Source organism: Fistularia commersonii, chromosome 16 (genome assembly GCF_037954325.1).
Source record: "Fistularia commersonii isolate RoL2024-O1a breed Wild chromosome 16, RoL_Fcom_v1.0, whole genome shotgun sequence".
Taxonomy (NCBI): Eukaryota; Metazoa; Chordata; class Actinopteri; order Syngnathiformes; family Fistulariidae; genus Fistularia; species Fistularia commersonii.
Window position 1 is genome coordinate 13,182,200 of NC_141299.1, and position 23,922 is coordinate 13,206,121.

The 23,922-nt window shown below is 38.8% G+C and overlaps 1 protein-coding gene across 22 annotated transcripts in view; it reads right to left on the reverse strand.

Annotated features, from left to right (window-relative positions):
* Nucleotides 1-8,758: 8,758 nt before the first annotated feature.
* The window catches only part of adgrl2a (adhesion G protein-coupled receptor L2a), an 88,548-nt gene continuing 73,384 nt past the window's right edge, over nucleotides 8,759-23,922 (reverse strand). For 4 of the 22 annotated variants that reach the window (XM_086162007.1, XM_086162005.1, XM_086162008.1 and 1 more), the window contains 9 exons: nucleotides 21,252-21,343; nucleotides 20,005-20,049; nucleotides 19,682-19,708; nucleotides 18,766-18,934; nucleotides 18,469-18,597; nucleotides 17,803-17,899; nucleotides 16,062-16,190; nucleotides 14,972-14,989; nucleotides 8,759-13,275 (listed from right to left, as the gene is read on the reverse strand). In XM_086162007.1, coding sequence (XP_086018133.1) covers nucleotides 12,425-13,275; nucleotides 14,972-14,989; nucleotides 16,062-16,190; nucleotides 17,803-17,899; nucleotides 18,469-18,597; nucleotides 18,766-18,934; nucleotides 19,682-19,708; nucleotides 20,005-20,049; nucleotides 21,252-21,343 — 1,557 coding nt within the window. In that variant the 3' untranslated portion in view covers nucleotides 8,759-12,424. Of the gene's footprint in view, nucleotides 13,276-13,881; nucleotides 13,935-14,937; nucleotides 14,990-16,061; nucleotides 16,191-17,802; nucleotides 17,900-18,468; nucleotides 18,598-18,765; nucleotides 18,935-19,681; nucleotides 19,709-20,004; nucleotides 20,050-21,251; nucleotides 21,344-23,922 lie in introns of all 22 variants that reach the window. The other 18 variants (XM_086162011.1, XM_086162009.1, XM_086162012.1 and 15 more) reach the window with 12 other exon arrangements.

Consider the following 23,922-nt stretch of genomic DNA (forward strand, 5'->3'; position numbering starts at 1 on the left):
AGTGAAGCGATAAATAAATTGTACATCTGTGTAAATTGCTGTACATCTGTACATGTGGCTGTGCATCTATAGATAACTGCACATCTGTACCAGGGAAGAAGAAAACTGCATATTGGTGATTTGCACTCTTCATTGATACAATAAATATAACACGAGCAGCGCTACATTAAGGGGGTAGGAAGGGGTGGCGAGAGGGGATTTGGAAGCTGCTGGGAGTTGAGGAGTTTGACAGTTTTGGGGATAAAGGTCATCCTCTTTTGGTTTTGCAGCCGGAGCAGTGGGCGACCCAAGGGGAGCCATTCAAAAGCCAGGGATTTGATGTGGGATGGATCCTGAAGGATTCTTTTGGCTGCCCATGTAGTTTGCTGGTTGTGGAAGAGGGAGAGCAATCTGACCGGCTGGTCGATGATTTTAGAGCAGACCTTGGTGGTGTGCTCTGGTTGGTTCCTATCCTGAAGGGTAATCTAGCATAAACAGCAGGTGAAGGAGAAGGTCATTATACTTTTGATGAAGAGTATACTCTTACCAGTGGTCGGCCGCCAGGGCCTGTAAGGCCTTCTCTGCTGGCCTAAAAAAATATCTGAATCACAAACTTTAATTATATTTTGTTCATGAATACTTATTAAATAATTCCAGATGGTCTGCTCACTTCCTTTCATCGCTTTTCTCCTGGTTGTGCTGCTTCCAGACATGTATTTTCATTTAAAGCATTTAACCAATTACATTTTAGCCGTAATCTGTTGCCAGGCAGGGTCAAAGTCAAAGGAATCTGCCTGGGGTTGGGGGGGGCCTGCACAATCAGTTCTGCAAGCCCTTCACGCAGAAAAATAAGTGTTGATGACGCTGTTGCTTCAACCAATCAGATTTTGAGTAGCCAACATCAAAGCCTTCTAGCAGGCTACAGCAATGTCAGCGTATTCACACCCTCTGATGGCATAGTCACAGAGTGGACAAGTGTATTAGCAAGGAGAAGCCTACTAGCCAACTGCAAACAGAAATATAGTTGTGCTTGTTTAATATCGGTATTGTCAACCCACAATGGCTGCAGCAGAAGAAGAAATGGATTTAGTTACTAATATATTGTTTAAGCAATTTTCTTTTGAAGGAAAAGCTGGACATAGAAAAGAAAGGTCGCGCAACTCCTGTCACAACCAGGAAAAGGATTTGTCCGACATTCTCAAGCCACGAACTACGACCGGTACCCCTGGCTCACAGGCTCCGAGGTACACTGCAAATTGTATTGCTGAGAGTGCTTGGAGCTGAAGTGCACGGATAATCTGTACAACAAAATAATTGAACTCTTTTTTTGAGGAAAGAAAGAAGGATGTATCTTGTCTACAAATGATCAGAATTTTTGGTGAGTAAAATGCTGCTATTTCCAAAATAATACAGCAAGTTTATAAGGTTATTATTGGTTCTTTTTATGTGTTGCAGCTGTTTGCTATAAAGGCATTTATTGTGGCTACTGTCCGTTTTTGTGGCTCCCGCCATGGGACCGGACCTTGTCGTCCCGGTGTGTTCAGATTTCATTCAGGGAAAAATGTCACAATGGTCAGGAACTGATCAAGCAAGAATGGCTTATTCAAAGTCAGAAAATACACTTACGAGATATCCCGGGCCAGAATGAATGTCACCCCGAGAGGATCGTTCACCCTCTCAGTACGCCCGCTGACACGCGTCCAGTGGATGTGCAAGTGAGGAGATTCTGGCCCCGAGCCGAGGAGGCACGGTTATTTTATACCATCGCCTCAACGGTCGGGTTTACTTCCAAATAAGGACTTGTTCTGCACACTCTTGGCATTTGGGCACTTGGGGTGCCGGGCCGAGCCACGGACAAAGCCGCAGGGTGCGTGATCGATTACGTGCTGGGGTGTCAGGGGAGGAGTACAGACATGAGTTATCTATCTGCGATGCACCTCTCTTTATACTGCATTTCTACATTATAAGATGTTTTTAAAGCTATAAACTAATTATTGGGGGGTGGATATATTCGGAGCACTACTGAAGGCCTAGGTGTGAAATGCACCGCCTGCCACTGACTCTTACTCACATTCATCTTGAGGAAGGACCCTTTGCACCAGTGCACAAAGTCCTGGGGGGCTTAACCATGCTGGAGGGAAGGACTGGAGAGTAAGGACAGGAGGTTGTCTGAAAACTTCACCAGGTGGCGGTTTGGCTGGTAGGACCTGCAGTCATATGCGTAGATGATGAAGTGCATGGGAGATAGGACTCAGCCTTGTGGTGAGCAAGAAGAGGTGGGTTAGGGTTGGGATAAGGGTTAAGGATCTATTGATGACGAAGCTGATGATCCACCAGAGTTGGCGAGTTGGTTGGTTCAGGTGGAAACAAGTAATCAGCTTCTCAGCCACCATGTGGAGTTGCAGGGTGTTGAAAGCTGAGGAGAGGATTTTAGCATCAAATACCCCTCGGCCTGCCCCGTAAGCAATTGGAGAGGATCAATCAGGGGTTCAGTTACTCGGATGATATGATTTTTTTTTACAATTCTCTCCAAGGCCTTCATCGCCAGAGAGGTGAGAGCCACAGGCCTAAGGTTGTTCAGGACCTTTGTTGTACCCTTTTTTTGGGATGGGAATCACCGTTGAGTGCTTCAACGTCTGGGACACTGTGCCGCAGGACAGGGAGTTCTGAAAAAGGATATAGAATTCTCCTTCCAGCAGGTCGCTACAGTGCTCAAGGGTCCGTCAGCAGATTCTGTCTGTTCCTGGCGCTGTGTTAACCTTAGTTCTCCTAAGGGCTCTCACCACCTCCCCGTAGTTCAAGGCCGAGGAAGGGCAGAACCGTCCGGTTTGAGGGTGGAGAGTGGAGGCTAATGCCTCTGGCCGGGTGCTGTTGTCAAACTCAAATCCAATGCAACATGTCAAGACTGGCACAAGGTTATGAGCTGGCTAAACCGTGGATACAGGTAAGAATATTGTGGGGAAAAAAGTCAATGGCATAGCATACCATGTGGTCGCTTCAACTATAGTGAAGATGCAATTCACTGATCTTGCAGGCACAGATGTAAGCTATCACAGAAAGTTGTAATGTGGCTGATGTTTGAAGCATTAAAACTGAAAAACTCTGGATTTTCTCAAGACAAAACTACCGTTCAGCATCTGTCAGGATCCTCCAGGCTATTTGTTAATAGGTTTGAATCATGCACATGGATGAAGAAATATTGAAGGTCCTCACAAGGCAGAACATGTTCATTTACTATGATAATTGTACTGCGGTGTTGGCTCAATCATTGAATGCAAAGTTTAGCCGCACACAGTTATTACAATGTTTTCATTCCCGGTGAAGACATCTGCGGTTTTGGCCAGATTTTTGCTGCACACATGAAAGCTGAAGCTAATCAATCAGGTGGAAGTGCCACTATAATCTATCATACTCAGTGTTATTGAAATGCATTTAAATTAAAATTCTATTTTCAGGGTTTCTGTAGGAACATTTAATAAGCACCATTCATAGCACAGTGTCAATACTATGATTATCACAAATAAGCCCGAAGCAATTTACTCGTCTGTATTAACAGGAAAATGGCTTGATGGAGGAAGCTTGGCATTAGAACATCTGATCATGCACTTCTGCTTTTGATTGTTGGGGATATGAAACTTCAGGTCAACGTGCTTTTTTAAAATGAAATGTTATTTGAATTAACTGCAAGGCAGGTACTGTGGGGAGACATGTATTCGATACACTGCTGATTTTTCAGCATAAGCATGTACTCCATGGAAAATCACATTGTATGATTTTTGGTTAATCAATTTGCATTTTATTGCATGATACAAATATTTGATACATCAGAAAAACAGAACCTGATATTTGGTACAGAAACATTTGTTGGCAATTGGCAATTACAGAGATCAGACATTTTCTGTCGTTCTTGACCAGGTTTTCACACACACACTGCAGCGAGGATTTTGCTGGAAGACCCAACAACAATGGAGGTTGTTGGCAAAGATCTTGCGATACATGGCCCCATCCATCCTCCCCTCAATACGGTGCAGTCGTCCCGTCCCCTTTGCAGAAAAGCATCCCCAAAGAATGATGTTTCCACCTCCATGCCTTATGATTGGTGTTCTTAAGCTTGTACACATCCTTCTTCTTCCTCCAAACATTGTGAGTGGAGACCACATGGCCTTCTTCCATTCCTCCTCTGGATCATCCAGATGGTCATTGGCAAACTTCAGTTGGGCCTGGACATGTGCTGGCATGAGCAGGGGGACCTTACGTGCACTGCAGGATTTTAATCCATGACGGCATAGTGTGTTACTAATGGTTTCCTTTGAAACTGTGGTCCCAGCTCTCCTCAGGTCATCGAAGAGGTCCAGCCGTGTCATTCTGGGCTGATCCCTCACCTTCCTCATGATCATGGATGCCCCGCGGGCTTAGATCTTGCATGGAGCCCCAGACCGAGGGAGTCTGACCGTCATCTTGAACTTCTTCCATTTTCTAATAATTGTGCCAGCAGTTGTTGCCTTCTCACTGAGCTGCTTGCTGATTGTCCTGTAGCTCATCCCAGCCTTGTTCAGGTCTACAATTTTATCCCTGATGTCCTTACACAGTTCTCTGGTCTTGGCCATTGTGGAGAGGTTGGAGTTTGTTAGATTGAGTGTGTGGACAGGTGTGTCTTTAAACAGGTAAAGGAGCTCAAACTGGTGCAGTTAATACAGGTAATGAGTGGAGAACTGGAGGGCTTCTTAAAGAAAAACTAATAGTTCTGTGAGAGATGCAATTTTTACTGGTTGGTAGGTGATCAAATGCTTACATCATGCAATAAAAAGCAAATTAATTATTTAAAATTCATGCAATGTAATGTTCTGGATTTTGTTTTTGATTCTGTCACTCACAGTTGAAGAGTACCTATGATAAAAATTGCACACCTTTAAATGCTTTGTAAGTGGGAAAAGCTGAATAATAAGCAGTGTATCAAATAATTGTTCTCCCCATTGTAATATCAACATATCAGATATGTAGTAAACCGTTGAAGAATTAAGCTTTAAATACCTCATATATAATTTGATGGCACAATCTATCATCTTTGTATGTCAAGGATTTTCTTTAAGAGTGAAATGATAATGGAATATTGATTCTTATCGGTAAACCAAAATATCAAAATGCAATATAATTGTATTTTATGATTTTATTTATTTTATCTTAATCTAATTTTGTTTCATTTTGCTTTAAGGATAAGCAATATGATAATATAATGAAAGAAGTCATCCTGATCATTTTTTACAAAGTACATATTTAAGACATAATGTTTAGACAATTTCAAGTTTGTTGGGTAGCCGGTACTTCTACAGCATTGTTTAACTGTGATTTGGGGTTATTATAACCTTCATATTTGAGGCATGTGCTATATATTCAAGGGCATATTTTCAATCTCATGGACATGATTTCAACCAATAAAAACCCTAATGTATACTTTCACTGCAAGCCCTGGGTGGAATCACTGTTCATATGGATCAATTAGGTGCAACAGATTCCTTGAAATATACTCCCATATGATAAATGAAAACAGATTAAATCTTAAAGTACTTCTCTCATGCTATATTGAAACTGACCTGAAGTTCAGAAGGGATTAAATCACAGAGCACACTATATGCTTCTTTCTAGACCTTTTCAGATATATCATGACTTGTAGGTCTGGATGTAATTGGATTTGAACATTTGAAGAAGATTATTACTGATCAGTAGACTTTATATAAGCTTAAGAGATACAAGAACCGGAGCAGATTTGTATATTTGTACCACAGCCACTTTTCTGACAAAGAAAACATAATAGAAGCACTGAAATAGAAATGAAAAGGGTATGAAAAAGATCATACACAAATTATGCTCCCCAACTTGTATGTACATCGTAGCAGCTGGGACCTTGTGGATACACTCGGCCGGGATTTGCATGACAAGATTTCTCTTGCAAGTGTCTTTTGAAACATAACAAGAAAGTTCAGGTCAACAGGGACTTTTGTAGTATTTCTTTTGGAATTAATAATCTCAATATTTAATACCTCGTCTCTATAGTCTCCCTGCACCTCTATCACTCGCGAGGAGATTGTGAATCAATATTTAGTTGCAATGAACACGTGTGTTCAAGGTTACAACTGTTTTTCCCTTTACTTATTAATTATAAAAACAGTACAGAGGCCACTGCCTGCTGTATGGATTCCACCTATATCCCAGTACGAAAGGTTGGAATGCAGGGCGTTTTAATGAGATCCAGTCAACGGTCAGTCAATAATTTAATGTTTTAATCATTTTTAAATTGAAAAATTTAATGCATAGTCTTTGCATATAAAGTTAAGTTTGATTATACTTTCCAAATGTTTTTAGGAGAGACTTAAGCGCCTGTCATGGAAGGACATAAAAAGACCAGGGTTTAAATAATTTACAGTTTGTTCCTGGAGCACATCAAGAGCTTTAAGGTGTAATTAATTCTTTTTTATATGGCTAAAGCACTGACAAGAGGGACTATTGAGACCAGGGAAGCTCTTGAGTGTTTGGAGTGACCATCAAAAGACTCTTTCGTGAACAACCAAAACGTGGTGGTGTTTATGGCAGCTACTGGGGGGGTCTATGCTCCTCTATGCTGTTGCACGGTAGGGCTTTTGGATATTGGAAAATACATGGTTGTAAGTTACGTCAAATTCTCAGATACATAGTTTGAGAATTGGTATTCTTGCTCCAATTATTTTGAGAAAAAGATAAAAGGTACACTATATGTTATTCAGTTATACAGCTGTCCTCGGTAATCCTCCAGCAATGCATTGTCTTTATGAAGTGTGTTTTGTTTTGTTTCTATTAAGATATGTAAGATTTCTGGACTGCTCCAATTCCAAAGTCACAATATGCACTCCTAACACTGAAGTTACAGGACACGATCAACTGCGTTGAATTCAAAGACAGAAACTGTTGCCATTGAGGCGTAAATAGCTTCGTGAGTAGCTCCTAATATCATTATAACGCACCTTATTGTCTTGATGAGTTGCAAATGGGAGTGCTGGTGAAATGTGAATACATTGATAAAATAGGTTTGTTCATATAAATGTCAGAATGCTGTAAGTGGCGGGAGTTATCTATATTGGCCTGTGGAAGCTTGTACATAGAAGGCGATCCAGGCAGTTATTGCCTGAGGCTTCCCTCTGGCAAGTGCCAATGAGTTTATGAGACAAAGTTAGATTTACCGATAAAAGTGTCTTGACTGCAGAGAAACTGAACCAGAAACAATGGAAGAAGAATAGAAACTCATTTTGAATGTAAAGCGATGTGAAAAGTCAGACAATTACAGAGGGGATTTTTACAGTTTTTCCTTCTTGATGCTTTAATTTTCTAAAATTTCTTGCCTTAGGTCAGAAAAACACATTTAAAATCTGGATGTAACTTGCCTGATCATTCCTAATTACCGATCTTTTAAAGGAATTTAATTTTAAAAGGTCCCTGAACAAATGGTCACTGCCAAATAATTCAGTCAACATCTTTGTATCCCATCTCCCAAAAATATAATTAAAAGGCAATACTTGGATTAGCTCTCTTCTTCAATTTGTCATTTATACTCTGAAAAATAAGAGACATGCATGTCTAATACAATAAAGTCATAAGGTTAGTCTTTTTTTTTTAAATATCTCTTGACTTGTCAAATAAGACTTCTTGTTAAAAGCAATCTGACTAGACATTTCAAATGATTGTGACACTTGAAAACAGGGAATATGCACAACATATGTTGTTCATGTGTTTATGTATCCATCTTTTCTTCTATCACAATTTACTCCATAAAGACCTTCACCTTTTACTCTTGTACTACTTGGTTGGTTTACATACAAGGTCCCACTGAAGTTCATGGTGTAACATTGAAGTGCCTATCCACTGAACACATCTCACTCTGTCAGAATGTTTCTTATCTTGATCACAAGGACTTTGCAGGTCTCATCTTGAATCCCAGTCACAAGAATTCAGTGTTCCACTAAGGTTAAACTGGAACTCTGTATACTGGCACAGAATGGTTTATTTCATCATCTCTTCCTGAGCCTGTCACATCCATCCCCTTTTTTCATTTGAAATCCTGCATCTGGTAATTTTATAATTATGGGAGGGGATTATAACGAAGGCAGCTGGAGCCGCAGGTTAATTGGATTTTTCACCTCGACGGGACCGGATCTAAGTCGCCCATGGGCCGCAAATCTGCACATTTGAAGTTGCAGGGACAGGACAAAAGCGGTTGAGGGATGAAAAAAGTAAGCAGTAAAGGGTCCCCTTTGACTTCAGTAGTTAAGAGAGTTACTTTTGTATTGCCAGTTACTTTGTGACTTGAGAGGTTTTCCTTGTACACAATAACTTTCATCCACATTGATGACATCTAAAATGGGCATGCTGCCTTCCCATCTCAGGAATTACTGCAGCAGAGCCATTGTGGTGGTTATTGATAACCTTGGATATCTCCCGGGCTTTGAGTTACATTTTTAAACACAGTCATACACACTAATATCAACTTTAAAAAAACACTCATAGTCCCGTATCTTTCAATAAAATATAATGACATGTGAATTAACCTTGGCACATACGTAGCAATAACACTCACTCACTCATCCACTGAAAAATTCATCGTCTTTACTTAATTGAACATATTGACTGAAAAAAGGAGTCACGTGTTGCGTTGCAAAATGATTAGAAGTCAACAAAGATCATTCAAGTTTATACTAAACAGACAAATTAAAAAACTTATATTGAAACTCTATGAAGGAAGGAGGAGCAAAGAAGTGGAAGAGAATTCTAGAATATGACAGAACAATGAACTTTATTACACCTTCTATTAATATCAAGGGAAATGTGTCATGAAGTTACATCTTGTGCATCCAGATTCTGAACATGAACGGTTCACTCAGTTGCAAAATCATGAATATCCACATTTTTTTAAACATTTAACTCATTTCCCCGTTTTGTGTATTTTTCATCTGTCCAGAACGGTACTTTCTAAACTCTCCTGATAATATTCTTTAGTTTTTTTTTGAAACACTGGCTCTCCTCAGTGGAAACATGGCTCTCAGCCTCTCTGCTTCTGGCCTACTTCTAAATCGATGTCTGACGGAGAGTCTCTTCATGAGCAAAAGATGGGGAATTAGAAATGGCTCTTAAATGGTTAGAAGGCCTGATGGATAGCTGCAGGCTACAAAACCACCAGCTTAAATTATTATTCTTCCTCCTGGATATTTTGTTGCTATTTTGGCGCCTTTTGGATGCCGAATGAATAATTAATCCTTAAAATATGATTTATAAAAAAAAAAATGTCATCTTGAAAAAATGTATTCATTTGTCTCCTAAGAAAATTTACATCAACTTCACACTGATCAGTTGGATCTTTTTGGCTTGCAGAAGGTCCAACTGTTATAATTCACCTCAGTGCATCCCAGGTCACTGACATTACGTTATTGAATGGCACAGAATCATTAAGATTTCAGATTTGATTTAATTTCCTTTAAGAGACTGCTTATCTGCTACTGGCCTGTTCTTTGAACCGCTGGGAAATGGGCTACTCTACATGAGTTCATAAAGGGATATTATATTTATTTTCTACCATTTTTTTATTTCTTTTACTCACAGTGTGGTTGAGCGTATAAACAAAGCCTGTCCTGATGACAGTTAATCTGAGTACAATCTTTTAACTGTGAATACATTTTGCATTGTGAAGAAGTAACGTAATAGAATCCTAATCTAACTAACAGCCACATACTCTTAAAACTTTCAGTGATGGTGTTGTAGTGGATACAGAGCTCATGTAGATGTGACAAAATGTAGGTTGTCAGCCTTCACTTATCCAATACAGACATTTAGATCTCAGGCTGACATGAGCAAGATGTTCTGTCAAAGTGATTCAACTAAGGTTATTGTCAAAATTATAACATTTTATACAAGGTCAGACACTGTGCAGATTTATAAAGTAAAACCCCAACCTCTAACGAAATGTAGATTTTCATTTGCCAAACCAAGTATTTTCTATAACTACGCACTATACGATATGAGCAGAAATTTACCTGCAGCTAAAATTTTAGCCATTATTAAACAGTAACGACTAAATACCAAGTTATTTTACAGCCTTTGATTGAACATATTCTCGAAATTCCAATTTAAAGGTTGGGAATTCACATGGGTTTTCCACTATTTTACTGCATTTTACACACACTCACACACTTACCAAGGATACAATAAGAAACAGGCATTTTTCCAAAAGGTGCTCACCTGATAGCCACTTTTGTAACTGGTAAGTATCCTTAGTCTGTTACTCCATCTGTTAAGCTAAAAAAAATGAATAAACACACACAATTATTAAAGTTATGGATGAAGGGAAAACCATCAGCTACCCAAACTGTTATCAATGCATTTTTTTTTTTTTTCATAGATCTGGGTCATTTCTATCCAGACCAAATGGTGCCCCGCTAACCTGCTGAGAGCTGACAATCACACTTGGTATCATCATAAAATTCTGTAGTTTTACATTACCTCAGGCACAGTAAGCTATGGTGGGCTTCGACAGCAGCAGGCATTAATTAGAGCAAATATGTGTCTAACTTGGACAGATCATGTACAATATATTTTTACATCTGCAGTCACCCAGAACACAGACCATTAGTTAGGTCCATAGACACATTTCTACACCCACACAGTATTAAAACCAACATATTACAAGATTTCTATGGTACTGAGCTCATTACTGTTACCCAAACTAGTGCTCATTCAGAAATATACTAAGTGGACAATATTGTGAATCAGTGTCAGTTTTGAATCTTTATTAGTGTCACAACCACACAAGAGAATCATTTACAATGCAATTTTCCTACCTGAGTTTCTCATCTTTGAATAACATGGAAAGATTTGGCTTTCTAACATGTATGGTGAACGGGCTCAGTCTACTCTGCAGTGATTAAAGTAAAAGTGAAACAAAAAGCAAATAAATGATTCCCCTGAAAACAATTTCACAAATTTACCTTTCAAGGTGCTCGGCATTAACAACCTGAGTCAAAAAATGTATTTTGCCCATAGCAAAATAAGTTAAACTGTTCTCAAATAGTACCAAAAACACAAACCATTAAAAGCAACTGGCATTTGACAAAAAATCTCACATTTATTGTATTTATTAAACAAGTGTCGAATTTTACATCAGTCTTCGTGATGAGCCCCTTGAGACACGTTTACATTAAACCATGAGCTACAGTACAGCATTGATACCAGTGCTGAAAGGTATTCACATATTTCCAATTCATTTTTAGAAAGATAATAAATAAATTGTCCCAACCCTGGAGGAAGAACTACTAGGTATGATAGAAACTTTATTGACAAAGTTGGTCTAATTTTTGTTGCACTTTCCCATCACTGTTAGAAATGTAATGCCACTCCTGTAAAATCAATAAACACAAGTCAATGGGCAATACCAATGAAACAATTTAAATTAAAAAAAAAAACAAACAAAAAAAAAAAACACTGTTCACAAGTGCAAAAGTTGATAATGGAATCCTTGTAATAGTTTTGATTCTCCATTCTTTTCTTAGGCCTTTACATTCAAACATACTACCATGAATGAAGTGTTGGAACCATAAACACACTGTATAACATTAGGTGTAACTTGAAGACAGCAGTCTCTCAAAATGGTCAATTTTGCAAATAAAATGTTTCATCATATTTACTTTCCCATTATTTATTTTTTTTATTTTTTTTTATTTTATTTTTTTTTAGTTTACACTAGCAATACAACAAAATATATATTTAGCCATTTTCCTTGACAACAATGTACAGTTGAGAAAATATAAGGCCAGGGGTTTGATTGCTAGTGGTTATACAATCCAAACTTCATGGTGATGAAGAACGACCAGGACCTTATATTCCTTTTGAAACAGTCTGCACAGGAACATTTTACAGAGTCCTCGTCCTGGTCCAGGAGTGTTGTTGTATTCACAATAAAAACACAGGCTTCAACAAGGATGTCGGGAAGTGTATGTACAACCTTTTGACTGAAAAATTGCTGATTTGATGAAGACAGTACTTATTTTTTGTATTTTCTACTTTTACTTTTGTACCTTAAACTTTTCTCCCATTATTCAACAGCAGCAGCACATTTAAATACATAGTTGGCTTTCCACTAAAAATTGAAATTTCACTCAGCATTTTATGTACAGTCTCATCAAAACATTGCCCAGCTGTTGCTGTGCATGAAGTCTGTTGGTCTGCGGAAAAAGGTCGGTCAGCAGTGGTAGGTTTGGGAAAAGAAGATGGTCATGGAGATAAGGTGAGAGAGGTTTGCAAATTTAACAGAGATTGTACGTTCTCATTCAATTCTTTGTTTACTTGTTTTAATTTGTTTATTTGACAAATTAAGCAGAGTTTGTTTCTTTTGCAAATGACGTGGAAGAGAAATGGGTTCATTTAAATACATTTAAAGGCTTGTCACTAGCTGCATTTGTCCCTCCCGTACACTGTCTTCAGGGACGCAACCATCTTTTGTGATAGGAATAATGTAACCATCGCTATTTCCTCTGCCTATCTGATAATAGGCTTGGAGTTGGTTTCCAGCTCCTAAGTTAGGCATGCTCTTGTAATAAACATCCTCATTTTCACTTCTCTCGGCAGGGGACAAGTCCTCCAACACGTCAGAGTTGCTCTCAGGGTACGGAGAGTCTCTCAAATTAGGCATACTAGTGTACAAGGAGTCTCTGTTTGGGGATTGCAAACTTTCGTCATTGTTTGTCGATGTCAGCTGACCACCAAATGTCTCAACTCCCCCGTCGGTCCTCACTTTTTTCTCGGGTGCATAGAGAAGGGAGTGAGTCCGCTGGGGGATAAGCGGCGCTTCCAGCTCTTGTTGATGGTGCAGCTGGAGGCCCACTGTGCCACCCATGTGCACCAAGGACGAACCGTCTGCTACGGCGGCACCACCTTCACCGCTGTTGTGGCCTACCACTGTCACTTTGGGTTGCGGCCCCTCTGCATGATTGTGACGATGGTGATACTGGAGTGGTTGCTGGTGGGGAGTTGGATGATGAAAGCTGGGGTGCTGCTGCTGTTGCTGTTGGTGGCTTTTGTTACAGGCACGCAGGTTGTTGTGTACTAGCTCAGAGATGATCATTTTCTCAAAGGCAGCGTCGTCCAGACTGAGGCCACAGTCTACTACCTGCACACTGTCGCCAAAGTCTGCATTGCGCAGCGAGTAGCTATTGTTAAAGTTACCATTTAGCGGTAGTGTATCCATTGCACTTGTATCCCTCACCGCACTGTTCAGTGAGTGCCCTGTAAACAGAAGACAAGGTGAGGGCATTTCACATTAGTCAAAACCAAAATCCATTACAGGAGTTAAGTTTAATGCTGTTTAGGATGCAGTTTTGCATATAAAACTCAAGTCCAATCAAGCCATGCCATAATTATTACTTTGGCACAATCCCTTACATTCACAAGATATACATGCATGGGGCTGAGTAATTGTACTTTTTTCACCTGATTAATTTTGAATTGGTCTCAATACATTTCTTGGAAAATATAGTAGAGCATTTTATATTTTATCCTGCCACAAATGTGACAAAACAATAAAAAAAACGTATCCCAAACAACATTAATAAACAAACTGAGACAGTAATCACCATCACAAAACACCAGCAAAGTAGATGTCCACAATTATGAAGCCAAAAAAAGGCAAGCTACAACACTTACAGGTTCTCTAGCAACTAATACATTGGATGTGCCAGGGGAAAAAAACAGTACAGAGATGGGAAAAGATAACATCGACATAAAGGGAAATAGTCATGTATAAATATGGGACAGCCATCTTCGTTCTCACTACAAGAGGAGCCCACAAGCAGCACTCCACCATCACCACACACAGCAGGTGAAAAGACTCACTTTAGACAACTCACATCATGTCTGTCTGCTCAGGCTATCTGGTCTAAGAGCAGCTGATGTACAAAAGAAAGTAAAATGATTTATTGTATCATGAAGAAAAATCACTCAAAAATCAACAAAACATAAAACAAAAATCATAATATCAACTTAGCGAGAGCAAGGGTTCAGCAAATTAAATAGGCATGCATTGAACAGCTTTTTCTTCTAATTATCGGAAGTTTTCGTTGAATGTTGGTACACTTCCTCGCTATTTCCAGGGAGTTTCCCAAAGTTGGGAAAGGTCAGCGCTTGCCCACAGCCCAGCATTTGGCATTCGTCACTGTGACAGTTCCCAGTGAGACACCCGTCTAGGCAGAACAGCTCAGGAATAACACAGCCACGCTAGGAATTCCACTAACCGTAGAGGTCATGGAAAGCAGTAAGGGGAAAATGAAAACTATTTGTTATTCCATGATTGAGATGGGCGATAAGGGAAAAATTTGCTCTGTTATGGCTATCGCACCGTCTTGCAAAACGGCAGATGTAGAAATTAAGACTAACCAAGCTACAGACATACTACAGTGTTTGTTAGTGTCTCTTAAAGGAAGTAAATGTGAAAGATCTTAACTAATGAGGAAATTAAAGAGCTGCTGCCATGAACTGTGTGCTTAGGACTTTTATTCAATTTAGTGTTCACGGGGTTTTTCTGGAAATCTGTCGCAGCATTTCGCTCAACAGTGCGACTGCCGAAAGCCAAATTCATATTAGGGCAGAAATGTTCGGGCAAAAACAACAAAAAAAGGAGCAAAGAAATATTTTTTTTAAAAATCTCTTTCAAGTGCACCTTTTAGCCAGATCTATGATGCAGCACATTGACTAAAATTAAGAAAGGTGACAGAGTAAATGTGATGACAACTTAAAATGACCAAATAAATCTTAGTTTCAAGAGTAAAATTTGATTAGTTCATTTTGTGAACCACTTGCTCACTGAGTGTGTGTGTTAATGGCCTCAAGTAACCAGTGATTGTGCCACGGGTTTGGTTGTTTTTTTTAAAAAGCATGCTGAAAAAAATTTACATTTGATAGGCAAAGTTAAGTTTTACTCCCATACTTGTCTCTCTGTAGGTCACTAGAGGAGAGCACAGGGGAAAAGCACAAAACACGACAAGAGATGCTTAATTCTGTTCCATCATGTTTAGAAGAGCCTTTATCATCACAAAACTGTTTATACAGCGGAATTTATTCGCTAAAGCAGCCAGTTGGAATATTTTCCAATCTGCTTTTGATAAATAAATATCCATAGACAACCTACTGCAAAAGTTACATTAGATGCTTTGGCAACACTTTACAATAGCACATCATAAAAGCACTGATTTACATTTAAGCACTAAAGACTTCATCTCTCTGGACTATAGGAATGCCGTGAAGCTCAGTAAGGCACTGATTGATACTACAATTATAACTAACTATTGTTTGCCAATGAATAGTCCACTAAAGCAACACAAATTAATCATTTATAGGATATAAGACAAGTCTGTAAAATTTGGCAGAGTAAGTAGGCATTCATTGTGTTTGTAACAGGATTGAATTCAATATTTCTGTCATTGAAACAATTTGCTTTACGTGATTTTACACAACCATTGAACCAGATGCACCATAAATAAATATGCTTACATTTATGTATTACACTTTTATATCATATTTATTATAATAGTATTATATCATATAAAATAATATGATATAATAATATAGATGATATGATATTATATTTATTATTTATCAATGTAATAGACAAATAAACAAGTAACAAAATAATGTATATAATAATAATAATAATAATAATAATAATAACAACATTTATTTTACGGTGCCTTTCCTGACATTCAAGGACAAGCAAATAAGTATTTAACATATGTATTAATTGTAACTGAACTGTAAAAGAATGCTTTTTCTTCAACGACTGTTGTCACATGATGTACGTGTTGTGTTGCCAAAGTGCCTGTATGTGCAACCTTGACCCAAAAACATAAATTTATTTCATAAGGCATTGAGAGACAGTACATTCAACAGGAAATACAGCACTGGAGTACATCCTGCTTTTCATTTGGCCTCTTGCAGACTAAATAGAGGAGGGAGGGACAGAAATAAAGCAGCAAGAGAAGAAAAGCCTGAATACAGGTGAAAGTATTAAGTAAGCACACCTGGAGAGTTAAACACAGGAGCCGTGGGGGTGTTACATACAACCGTCTCGGCCAGTAAGGTGTTATAGGGATTGTTAGTGCCTTGTGGTCGAAGAAGTGGATTTGTTAGTAGATAATTCCCAGTCATTCCTGGAGCGACAAGACAGAAGAGCAGAAGATAAATTTTGGCACGCTCGGTCGATAGCAAGTGTCACGAAAAATATTAATGAATTTTTCAGAAAGTTTATGTTTTGAGACATGTGGTGCATCTGCCAAAATGTGAAACTCGACTGTTTATTTACAGAATAAAGTCTGAGAAGCAACAAGGGAGATGCAAGTAAACCAGCCTCTTCTGCATGAGCCAAAATACTTTTGCTGTCTTTGCTCACATTTTTCTTTCTTTCTTTCTTTCTTTCTTTCTTTCTTTCTTTCTTTCTTTCTTTCTTGCTTGAAATTTCAAAAGTATGTGTTCTAATAAAACCTTTATAACATCAATGCACGTATATTGTCAATTTAATAATATACCTTTTTTCTCTTTTCCAATAGCTGCTTGGATTTCTATCATTGTGCAAAAGCTTAAGTCCAGACATTGAATTTATCCAGTTACATAGAGAGGAATATTTTTGAAGGTTTGATATTATACAAGACAAAATATTCTGTTTTCTTCGATATGTCATCTCTCTGTGCAACTTTTCCTTTTATTGAATCTGAAGTATTTGAATTGTCATTGATCACTTGTGTTAAATACTATTTGTGACATGGGGAAGTCCATTGCAACATTTTTAAACGACGGAGAAGTGCTTTCAGGAGATAGAGGGCTTGTTTAGTGCACTAACTCCCGAGGGAACTAGTCCTCTACACCTCGAAGTAATCAATATCCAACTTTCACATTAACATCTCTTGGAGCTGTATTATAAGGGACAAAACCCCTACTTTTGTGTTGTCAGCTAATCAAAATTGGCTCAATATCATCCGATGTAAAATTTATTTTTTCTGAGAGTCATAACAAAAAATAAAAGAAAGAGAAAGCAAAGGAATATGACATTGCTCTGAGGAGGGGTTGTTATATATCCTCAGTAAGAACCTCCCTTTCCCTTGCATGCTCGGAAAGGCATTTTAGAGGATGCAGAGAGCCTAACAATGCACTAAGCACTACAGGTCAGCCAGAGTTGAACATCATCTTCTCATCATCATATTTGTGCTCAAACTAAATAATAAATGACAGTTGTTTTTTTTTTTTTTTTTTTTTTTTCTCTTTCTCATAAAATCCTTTTAAAAGTGTAAGAGGCCTGCGTCGATGCCGGGGTAACAAATGGCCACTCTATTTTTTTTTTTTGTGGGGTGTAGAAATAACATTTACTTTCTGTTTTTGTTTTGCCACTATTCCATGTCTGTCTGTGTTATTTGGACAGCCGGCACAAACATAACATTTTTTAACATTGCCCCAGTTTAACACTGACACTACCACCTAGAATGACAGTGCGCAGCGTATTTGAGGATGGATTTTTGTAATCCTATGTAGCCAGAAAAGGGAGTGAAGACCAAAGGCCTAGATATATATATATATATATATATTTTTTATTTTTTCCCCATTTTTAACCGTACTGCTCTTCTTTAGAAGCTGAAGACATTTATTATGATTACCAGGGTATCATCCTCGGTGGTGGTATGAGATCATTGGAACCTGAAGAAGGTATTTTTAGCTAGATGATGAAATGTGTGCATAGGTGTGCATGTGGAGAGAAATGAGGTGTGAACTGACCTTGGTTAAGGGTGGAGGTGCTGTTGATGTCACCTGAGATAAAGGAGGACTCAGATTGCTTTCTTACGGTGTCATTCCACATTCTCCTGATACGACTCTGTCAGGTCAACAAGGGACAGCCATTAGGACTTAAATTAAGCCCGCTCACCTTTCAGATCAACTTTCATTTATCTTAACTATATGAACTCTTTCATTCCTAATAACTTTAAACTTGCTGCAAGGCAACGCAAGTACTATTTCTCCTTTTCACTGTATGTGTCTGCGCTCATTATATGGGACTCAAACTAGTGAATGACTCCGGCTTCTGTCTTTAATCTCTTGAAAACCACGTGATGGGGTCTGTAGATCTAGGGGGATTTCTTACCATGTATATTTGCGGTTCTAGAAAAAAAAAAAACAACAAAATAATAATAATAGAGTAATATTTTGGGCAACTTTGGCTTTCCTTCAGCAATAGATGATTGCAATTTAATAGAGCAGCAGTATTTCCCATGCACATGACATTAGTGGGGGAAAAAGATAAAAGCATGTACTCAAGAGGGCAGAACAGAAGAGGTATTCATGCATTACAGAAGATACCAATTGTGAAAAGTGGCTTTTGTTGTTTAAGAGCAACTGTGTTTTTTCTCTTTTGACACCGTTGACTGGATGAAGCTTCAGGGCTACCTGTGTACCAGATGAATAACGTGCACTTGTCCGTGTGGTGGAAGTCTTTACAGAACCATGAGAGCTCTCAGTCGGCAGCCCTCCACAGCAGTATGTGTGGCGGAAGCACTTGCTGTACTCTTTGCGGACCTGCGTGCACAAACAGACAAGTTTGTACGTATAATGTTGTTTTTTTTTTTCATAAATTGTAGCCAAAGATGTTCAAGGCAATTTGAATCTGTTTTTCACATAACGTCCGCCGCACCGAGTTCTAAATCCTGCAACAACCATTAGACATTGTCTGCAGAAAACACTTACTTTTTTCTGTAGAAGACAATGGAAAATGAAGATAAACATTCCCTGAAAGGTGTTGAATACGGTGAAGAGGTACGCCATGACGACCGAGGCCTCATTGATGAAAAAGAGTCCAAAGGACCATGTCAGACCCAGCAGAAACAGCAGAGCGAAGGCACCGATTACCCAGGATCTGAAGGACAGTAAAGACAAACACAGGAAGACAACATCACCACCATTACAGAGACGTGTTTTCCGGTCGGACAAAATGATTCGGTTTTACCAAAGCTGTGAAAGTCTTAAGGAAAACCATAAACCAGGTGAGGTGAGGAAAACAATAAAATGAAAACACCTCGATGCCATCACAACGCTCCATACATCCACACATACACAGGTCACATATCAGAGTCAGATGAAACTCCTGGCCTCAAGCAGACAGAGGACCAACACCTTAATCTGATAAATAATACTGTGTGTTAGAGGACACAGCACATTATAGTCGGCGGAGACAGTAAGTCAGTAAATGCATCAGAAAATCCTGCCAAACATACAGTTATTTCAATATTTTTTGGAAATATATTAAAATGTTATAAAGTAAACATTCAGTGAACATTATCACAACACAAGGCAGATGTGGGAGGAGGTAAAGGTAAAAAGAAGATTCCTTGATTTGTGTGTGATCCTTCAGATATGGAACAACAGTTCACGATTCAATGCTAAAATGTTAAACAAACACAATGGATTTCTACATGATGGTCATGGATACAAAGATCACATGAACGGTGGATGAATATCTCTGAGGAAAGAGTTTGGAAGAAGATGACCTAGCAAGAATTAAAAAAAAAAAAAAAATGCACAAAAAAGGGCAAGAGGAAAGAACCAAGGAGCAAAGAAAAGAGTATAACTACAAGCTGAAGAGGTCTAAGCAGCATGTCCTTACTTGAGAAACTGTTTATTATCTTCATAGCTAGAAAGCATGATAAGCAGGAAGAGAGAAACACAATTAGATCACAGGATTCAACTGTGGAGATTAGATGGCATTTCACTAAGATATTGTAAACTTTGATTCTTGAAAGTCACCGCAGGTAAACGAATAGTGGGTCTATCAAAGACTGAGCTGGATGTTTTGCTGTTGATGATTCAATTACAATATTCTGAGCAAACCATTTGGACAGAGTACATTGTCTGTGGTCAAATTTGCATGTTTATGTGAGGGTGGAGTTGAGTAGATGGAGCTATCTGAGGTGGATAGTAGAAGCTTACCCAGGTAAATCAGTATTATAGTATCCATCACAAACGCGATAAGTACTGGTATGGACAGCAAAGACAATGGTGAGGAGAAAAGAAGAAAGGAGAGGTTTTTTTTGTTAATGCAACATTCTATCATGCGGCATGCAAGGACACTGGACAAAACCTGACTCTTAGACGAATCTGACATGGGAGCACAGACAAAATGACCGCTGTGAAATTGTTAACATGCTGTGCACCATAAACACAGTTTGTTGCAATCATATTTAAGAAGAAAAAAAAATGAAACATTGCGACGTATTAAGTAAATTATTTCTGTTATGGTTTCCTTGATAAGAGTACTCCATCTGTGAAGCAAGAGATCTTTTTAAGGCCAGTTCTGACTGTGATTTTGATTTCTAGTGTTAATACACTGCTTTAATGCTGGATATCTTTGTAAAGAGAACATAAAAAATATATATTCTCAGTACAAAAATACTGTGGTCCAAATAAGCAGTTTAATTGAAAACTTGAGTTAATATGTACACACACACACACACACACACACACACACACACACACACACACACACACACACACACACACACTCTCTTGAAAAGACCCTCTGTATAAATTAAGGATTAATTTTACAACAAAATGTAAAATACATTGATGAAATAAAATACAATAAAGAAATTAATGAGTCTTCAGAAAATGTCCTTTTTAAAAACACATCATACAAATTGACAGATCAAGACAAACTAAACTTTAAAAATAAAGATATTTTTGTTATTCACTAAGTTGGAAAAACAAAAACAACAAAAAAAAAAATCCATTTTCCTTTTATCCCTCACAACCAGTGCAGGGTAGATTTGTGTCATGATAATGCAAAGTTCTGTTGCAGGCATTTTCAAGCAAAATACCAAGGGACAAAATGACCGACGACAGAGTCAGTATAGTCATCATTATAGCACAGTCATACCACTGGTGTATTTCAAACATTCAGTAATATTTGACTTTCCATATATATGTAATGATTTTTATTTCTAATAAAATATATTCATTTTTATATATGCATTTGAAAGTAAAAAAAATGTTAAATGGGATATCTTAGTGTATTCAACTGAGTTCAGAGAGGAAAAGCTTCACGCTTAGTTTTAAGTTAAATCACGACCGTAAGAGTACAAGAAATGTTATTTGACCTGAAGTACGGACAAAATAATACCATTGTCATAACGCTGATAAACCAGATGTGCATTTTCAGCACTGGATACTTCACTTACTTTATATTCTCCAGTCGGCTAGAGTCTGGTTTCAAGGTGGTAGAGTGCTTCACCATTTTGTACATAGTGATGACCAGGAAGATGAGATTAAGCTGAAATCAAATCAGATCACCAAGTTAGAGTGATAGCAATGTTAATACAGGCATTAGATAGATGACTGAGCATTATACCAAACAGTTTAAAATTAACAACAAAAATAAATAAGCAAAGCTAACAAAACAACAATATTTACTATTAAACGAGGAGTCTCTTCAAATCTCTGCAAATCCTTAGACTAATCCAATAAACATCACTTGAACGTTGTTCCTGCCGGACAAAGACCATCCAACTGGCGCCAAATTTAGTGTCATTCTATATCAATAGAGGCACACGAATGCATTAAAATCCATCACAGGAAAAAAAGGAAAAGAAAAAGAAAAAAAAAGAAAGAAACAGCCACACAAGTCTGCGGAAGTCATACGGGAACGAAAAGGAGCAGGCGAAATAAGAGATCCTCTTGTTGAACAAAACAAACGCATGTAATTCCTTGCATATAATGAAACATTATAAGGTAGGACCAGCTATAAGGTCTTGAGGGAAAACTGTATATTTTGTTCGATTGTAGTGTGTGGGCAAGCGAATGGAGAACATAAAAATATGAGAATGGAAAGAGAGGGAGAGACAGTATTTGCCTGCTTGTTTTTTAATGTATTAGAATAGAATATCCCTTTAAACCTTAAGGGAGACAACAATGGCACATATCAGGTTCAGACAAGGATCCTACATGCTGCGTTTCTGAGGGTATTATTCAGCACCTAAGAAATCAATACTGTGATTTAGAGACACAAAGAGTGGTTGCACCAATAGGGTTCACTTTAAAAGAATTACTTCAAAAGCATTTATTCTTAACAAACTAGTCCCTGACACGATACGTACGTGCACTCAGAGCAGTCTGACCAATCTGGGTTTGTACAGTTTGCAAGGCTAATACAAAGGAATAAAGAATATAATCATATTATATTTTGCAGAAATATACTCAACATAAGTCAGTGTGCTGTGACGGGTTCGACATAAAGGAACAATTTACGAAAGCTTTTCTCCTTGTCAGACATTTAAAGAAAATATTCAAGAGTTCACTTATCTTTAGCATCGCAAAACCTTGGCACGAGAATAACTCTAGATGCATGAGGGAATGAATAAATTACCTATGTGGGCTCAACTGTTGCCATTCGCTCTTGAACAGACATTCTCTGTTCTGGTGAATGGCGCTATCAAAGACCGCCTGTGATCGATACATCACCCCTTCACATGCAATCAACTCGCGGTGTGGCTCACAATAACCTGGCCAGTAAAGAGAGCCATGATTGGGGGGGAAAAAATAAAAATAAAAAAAAAGCGGGGAAAAAAAAAATCGCATCATGGCCATTCTTTCTTATCACAGACATCACTGAAACAATGTTGTGTTTTGCAGTTATCGCCCATTATTTCTATTGGACGCCTGCATGAGTCAGACGGGGTAGGGGTGGGGGGGCGGGGGCGTTCGAAAAACCCTTTCACACAGCCCAGAGTGGTGACATGGATCCAATGAGACAGAGGAGAGGGCCACAGTACTTTAAAAGTAACCTAGCAGCACAGCACATGTTCCCACCCCCACCACCATGTTTTCAGAGGCCTTCCCAAGGGACCCCCCTTGCCAGGGAAGAGCTGCCTTGTCTCTATCTTTCACTCTGTCTTTCTGTCTCTGAATCATCACTGCAAGCCATGCAGAAGCACCTTGCCACGCTGGGACTGAGGAGAAAGCTTTTTTTTTTTTCTGAAGTGGACTGTGTGTGTACACACTGAACTCCAAATGAACTGCAGGGGATAAAATATTAAAGGTGCAGATGGAGCTGTCCAGATGATAAGAACTGCTCACGACGTGTCATGATCCAAGAGGTCTTCTGGTGAAGCTATCTCAAGCATGCTAATGGCTCCCCCCTCCACTCATTACTTCCATGTTCCTCTTTCATTGAGCTAATACCCTCTGTGCAAAGAGACGGTGCAACCACTGCCTGAGAACAACGATCTAAGTGCTTTCTACCAGCATTTGTTTTGAGTCTGGTATTTAGTACCCATTCCACCCAGACAGGAAAAAAAAAAAGAAATAGCAGAACGGAGACACGAGAAAAGAGACAACATGATGACCATTGGTCAAAACAAATGTTACTTGACACAAAAACAAGGTTCGGATGGCAGATGGGGCCCCAGACATGAGCCACACCGACACTCATTTTCTCCCGCTCGTGCCTTTTCTCCTCTCCCGCACTGACAAGGACAAAGCCAATTTGTAGAGAAACCAGGGTCATGAGGTGGTACAGACAAACCTTGCACTTGCATGTTCCCCTGAGATAGCCCTTTCCCCAGTACTTTGTCTTTTTTAGTCTATTGGTGCACAGAACCAGAGAAGCAGGGCGCAACGGCCGGACCAGTACTGCAAAAACCACATTCCTGTCACACATGAGCTCAGCTACAATACATTAGCCTCTCACAGGGTCATGATTGCATCTCTCCGGTCATCACCACTGGGATCCCGATCATCATTTCGACTGCAGACACATTTTTCATGCAAATCGTTATGGAAGCAACATGCAATCGGAAAACAATGAGGACCTAATTTAGGGGAAGGAAACATATTCCTGTGTGGCTGACAGAG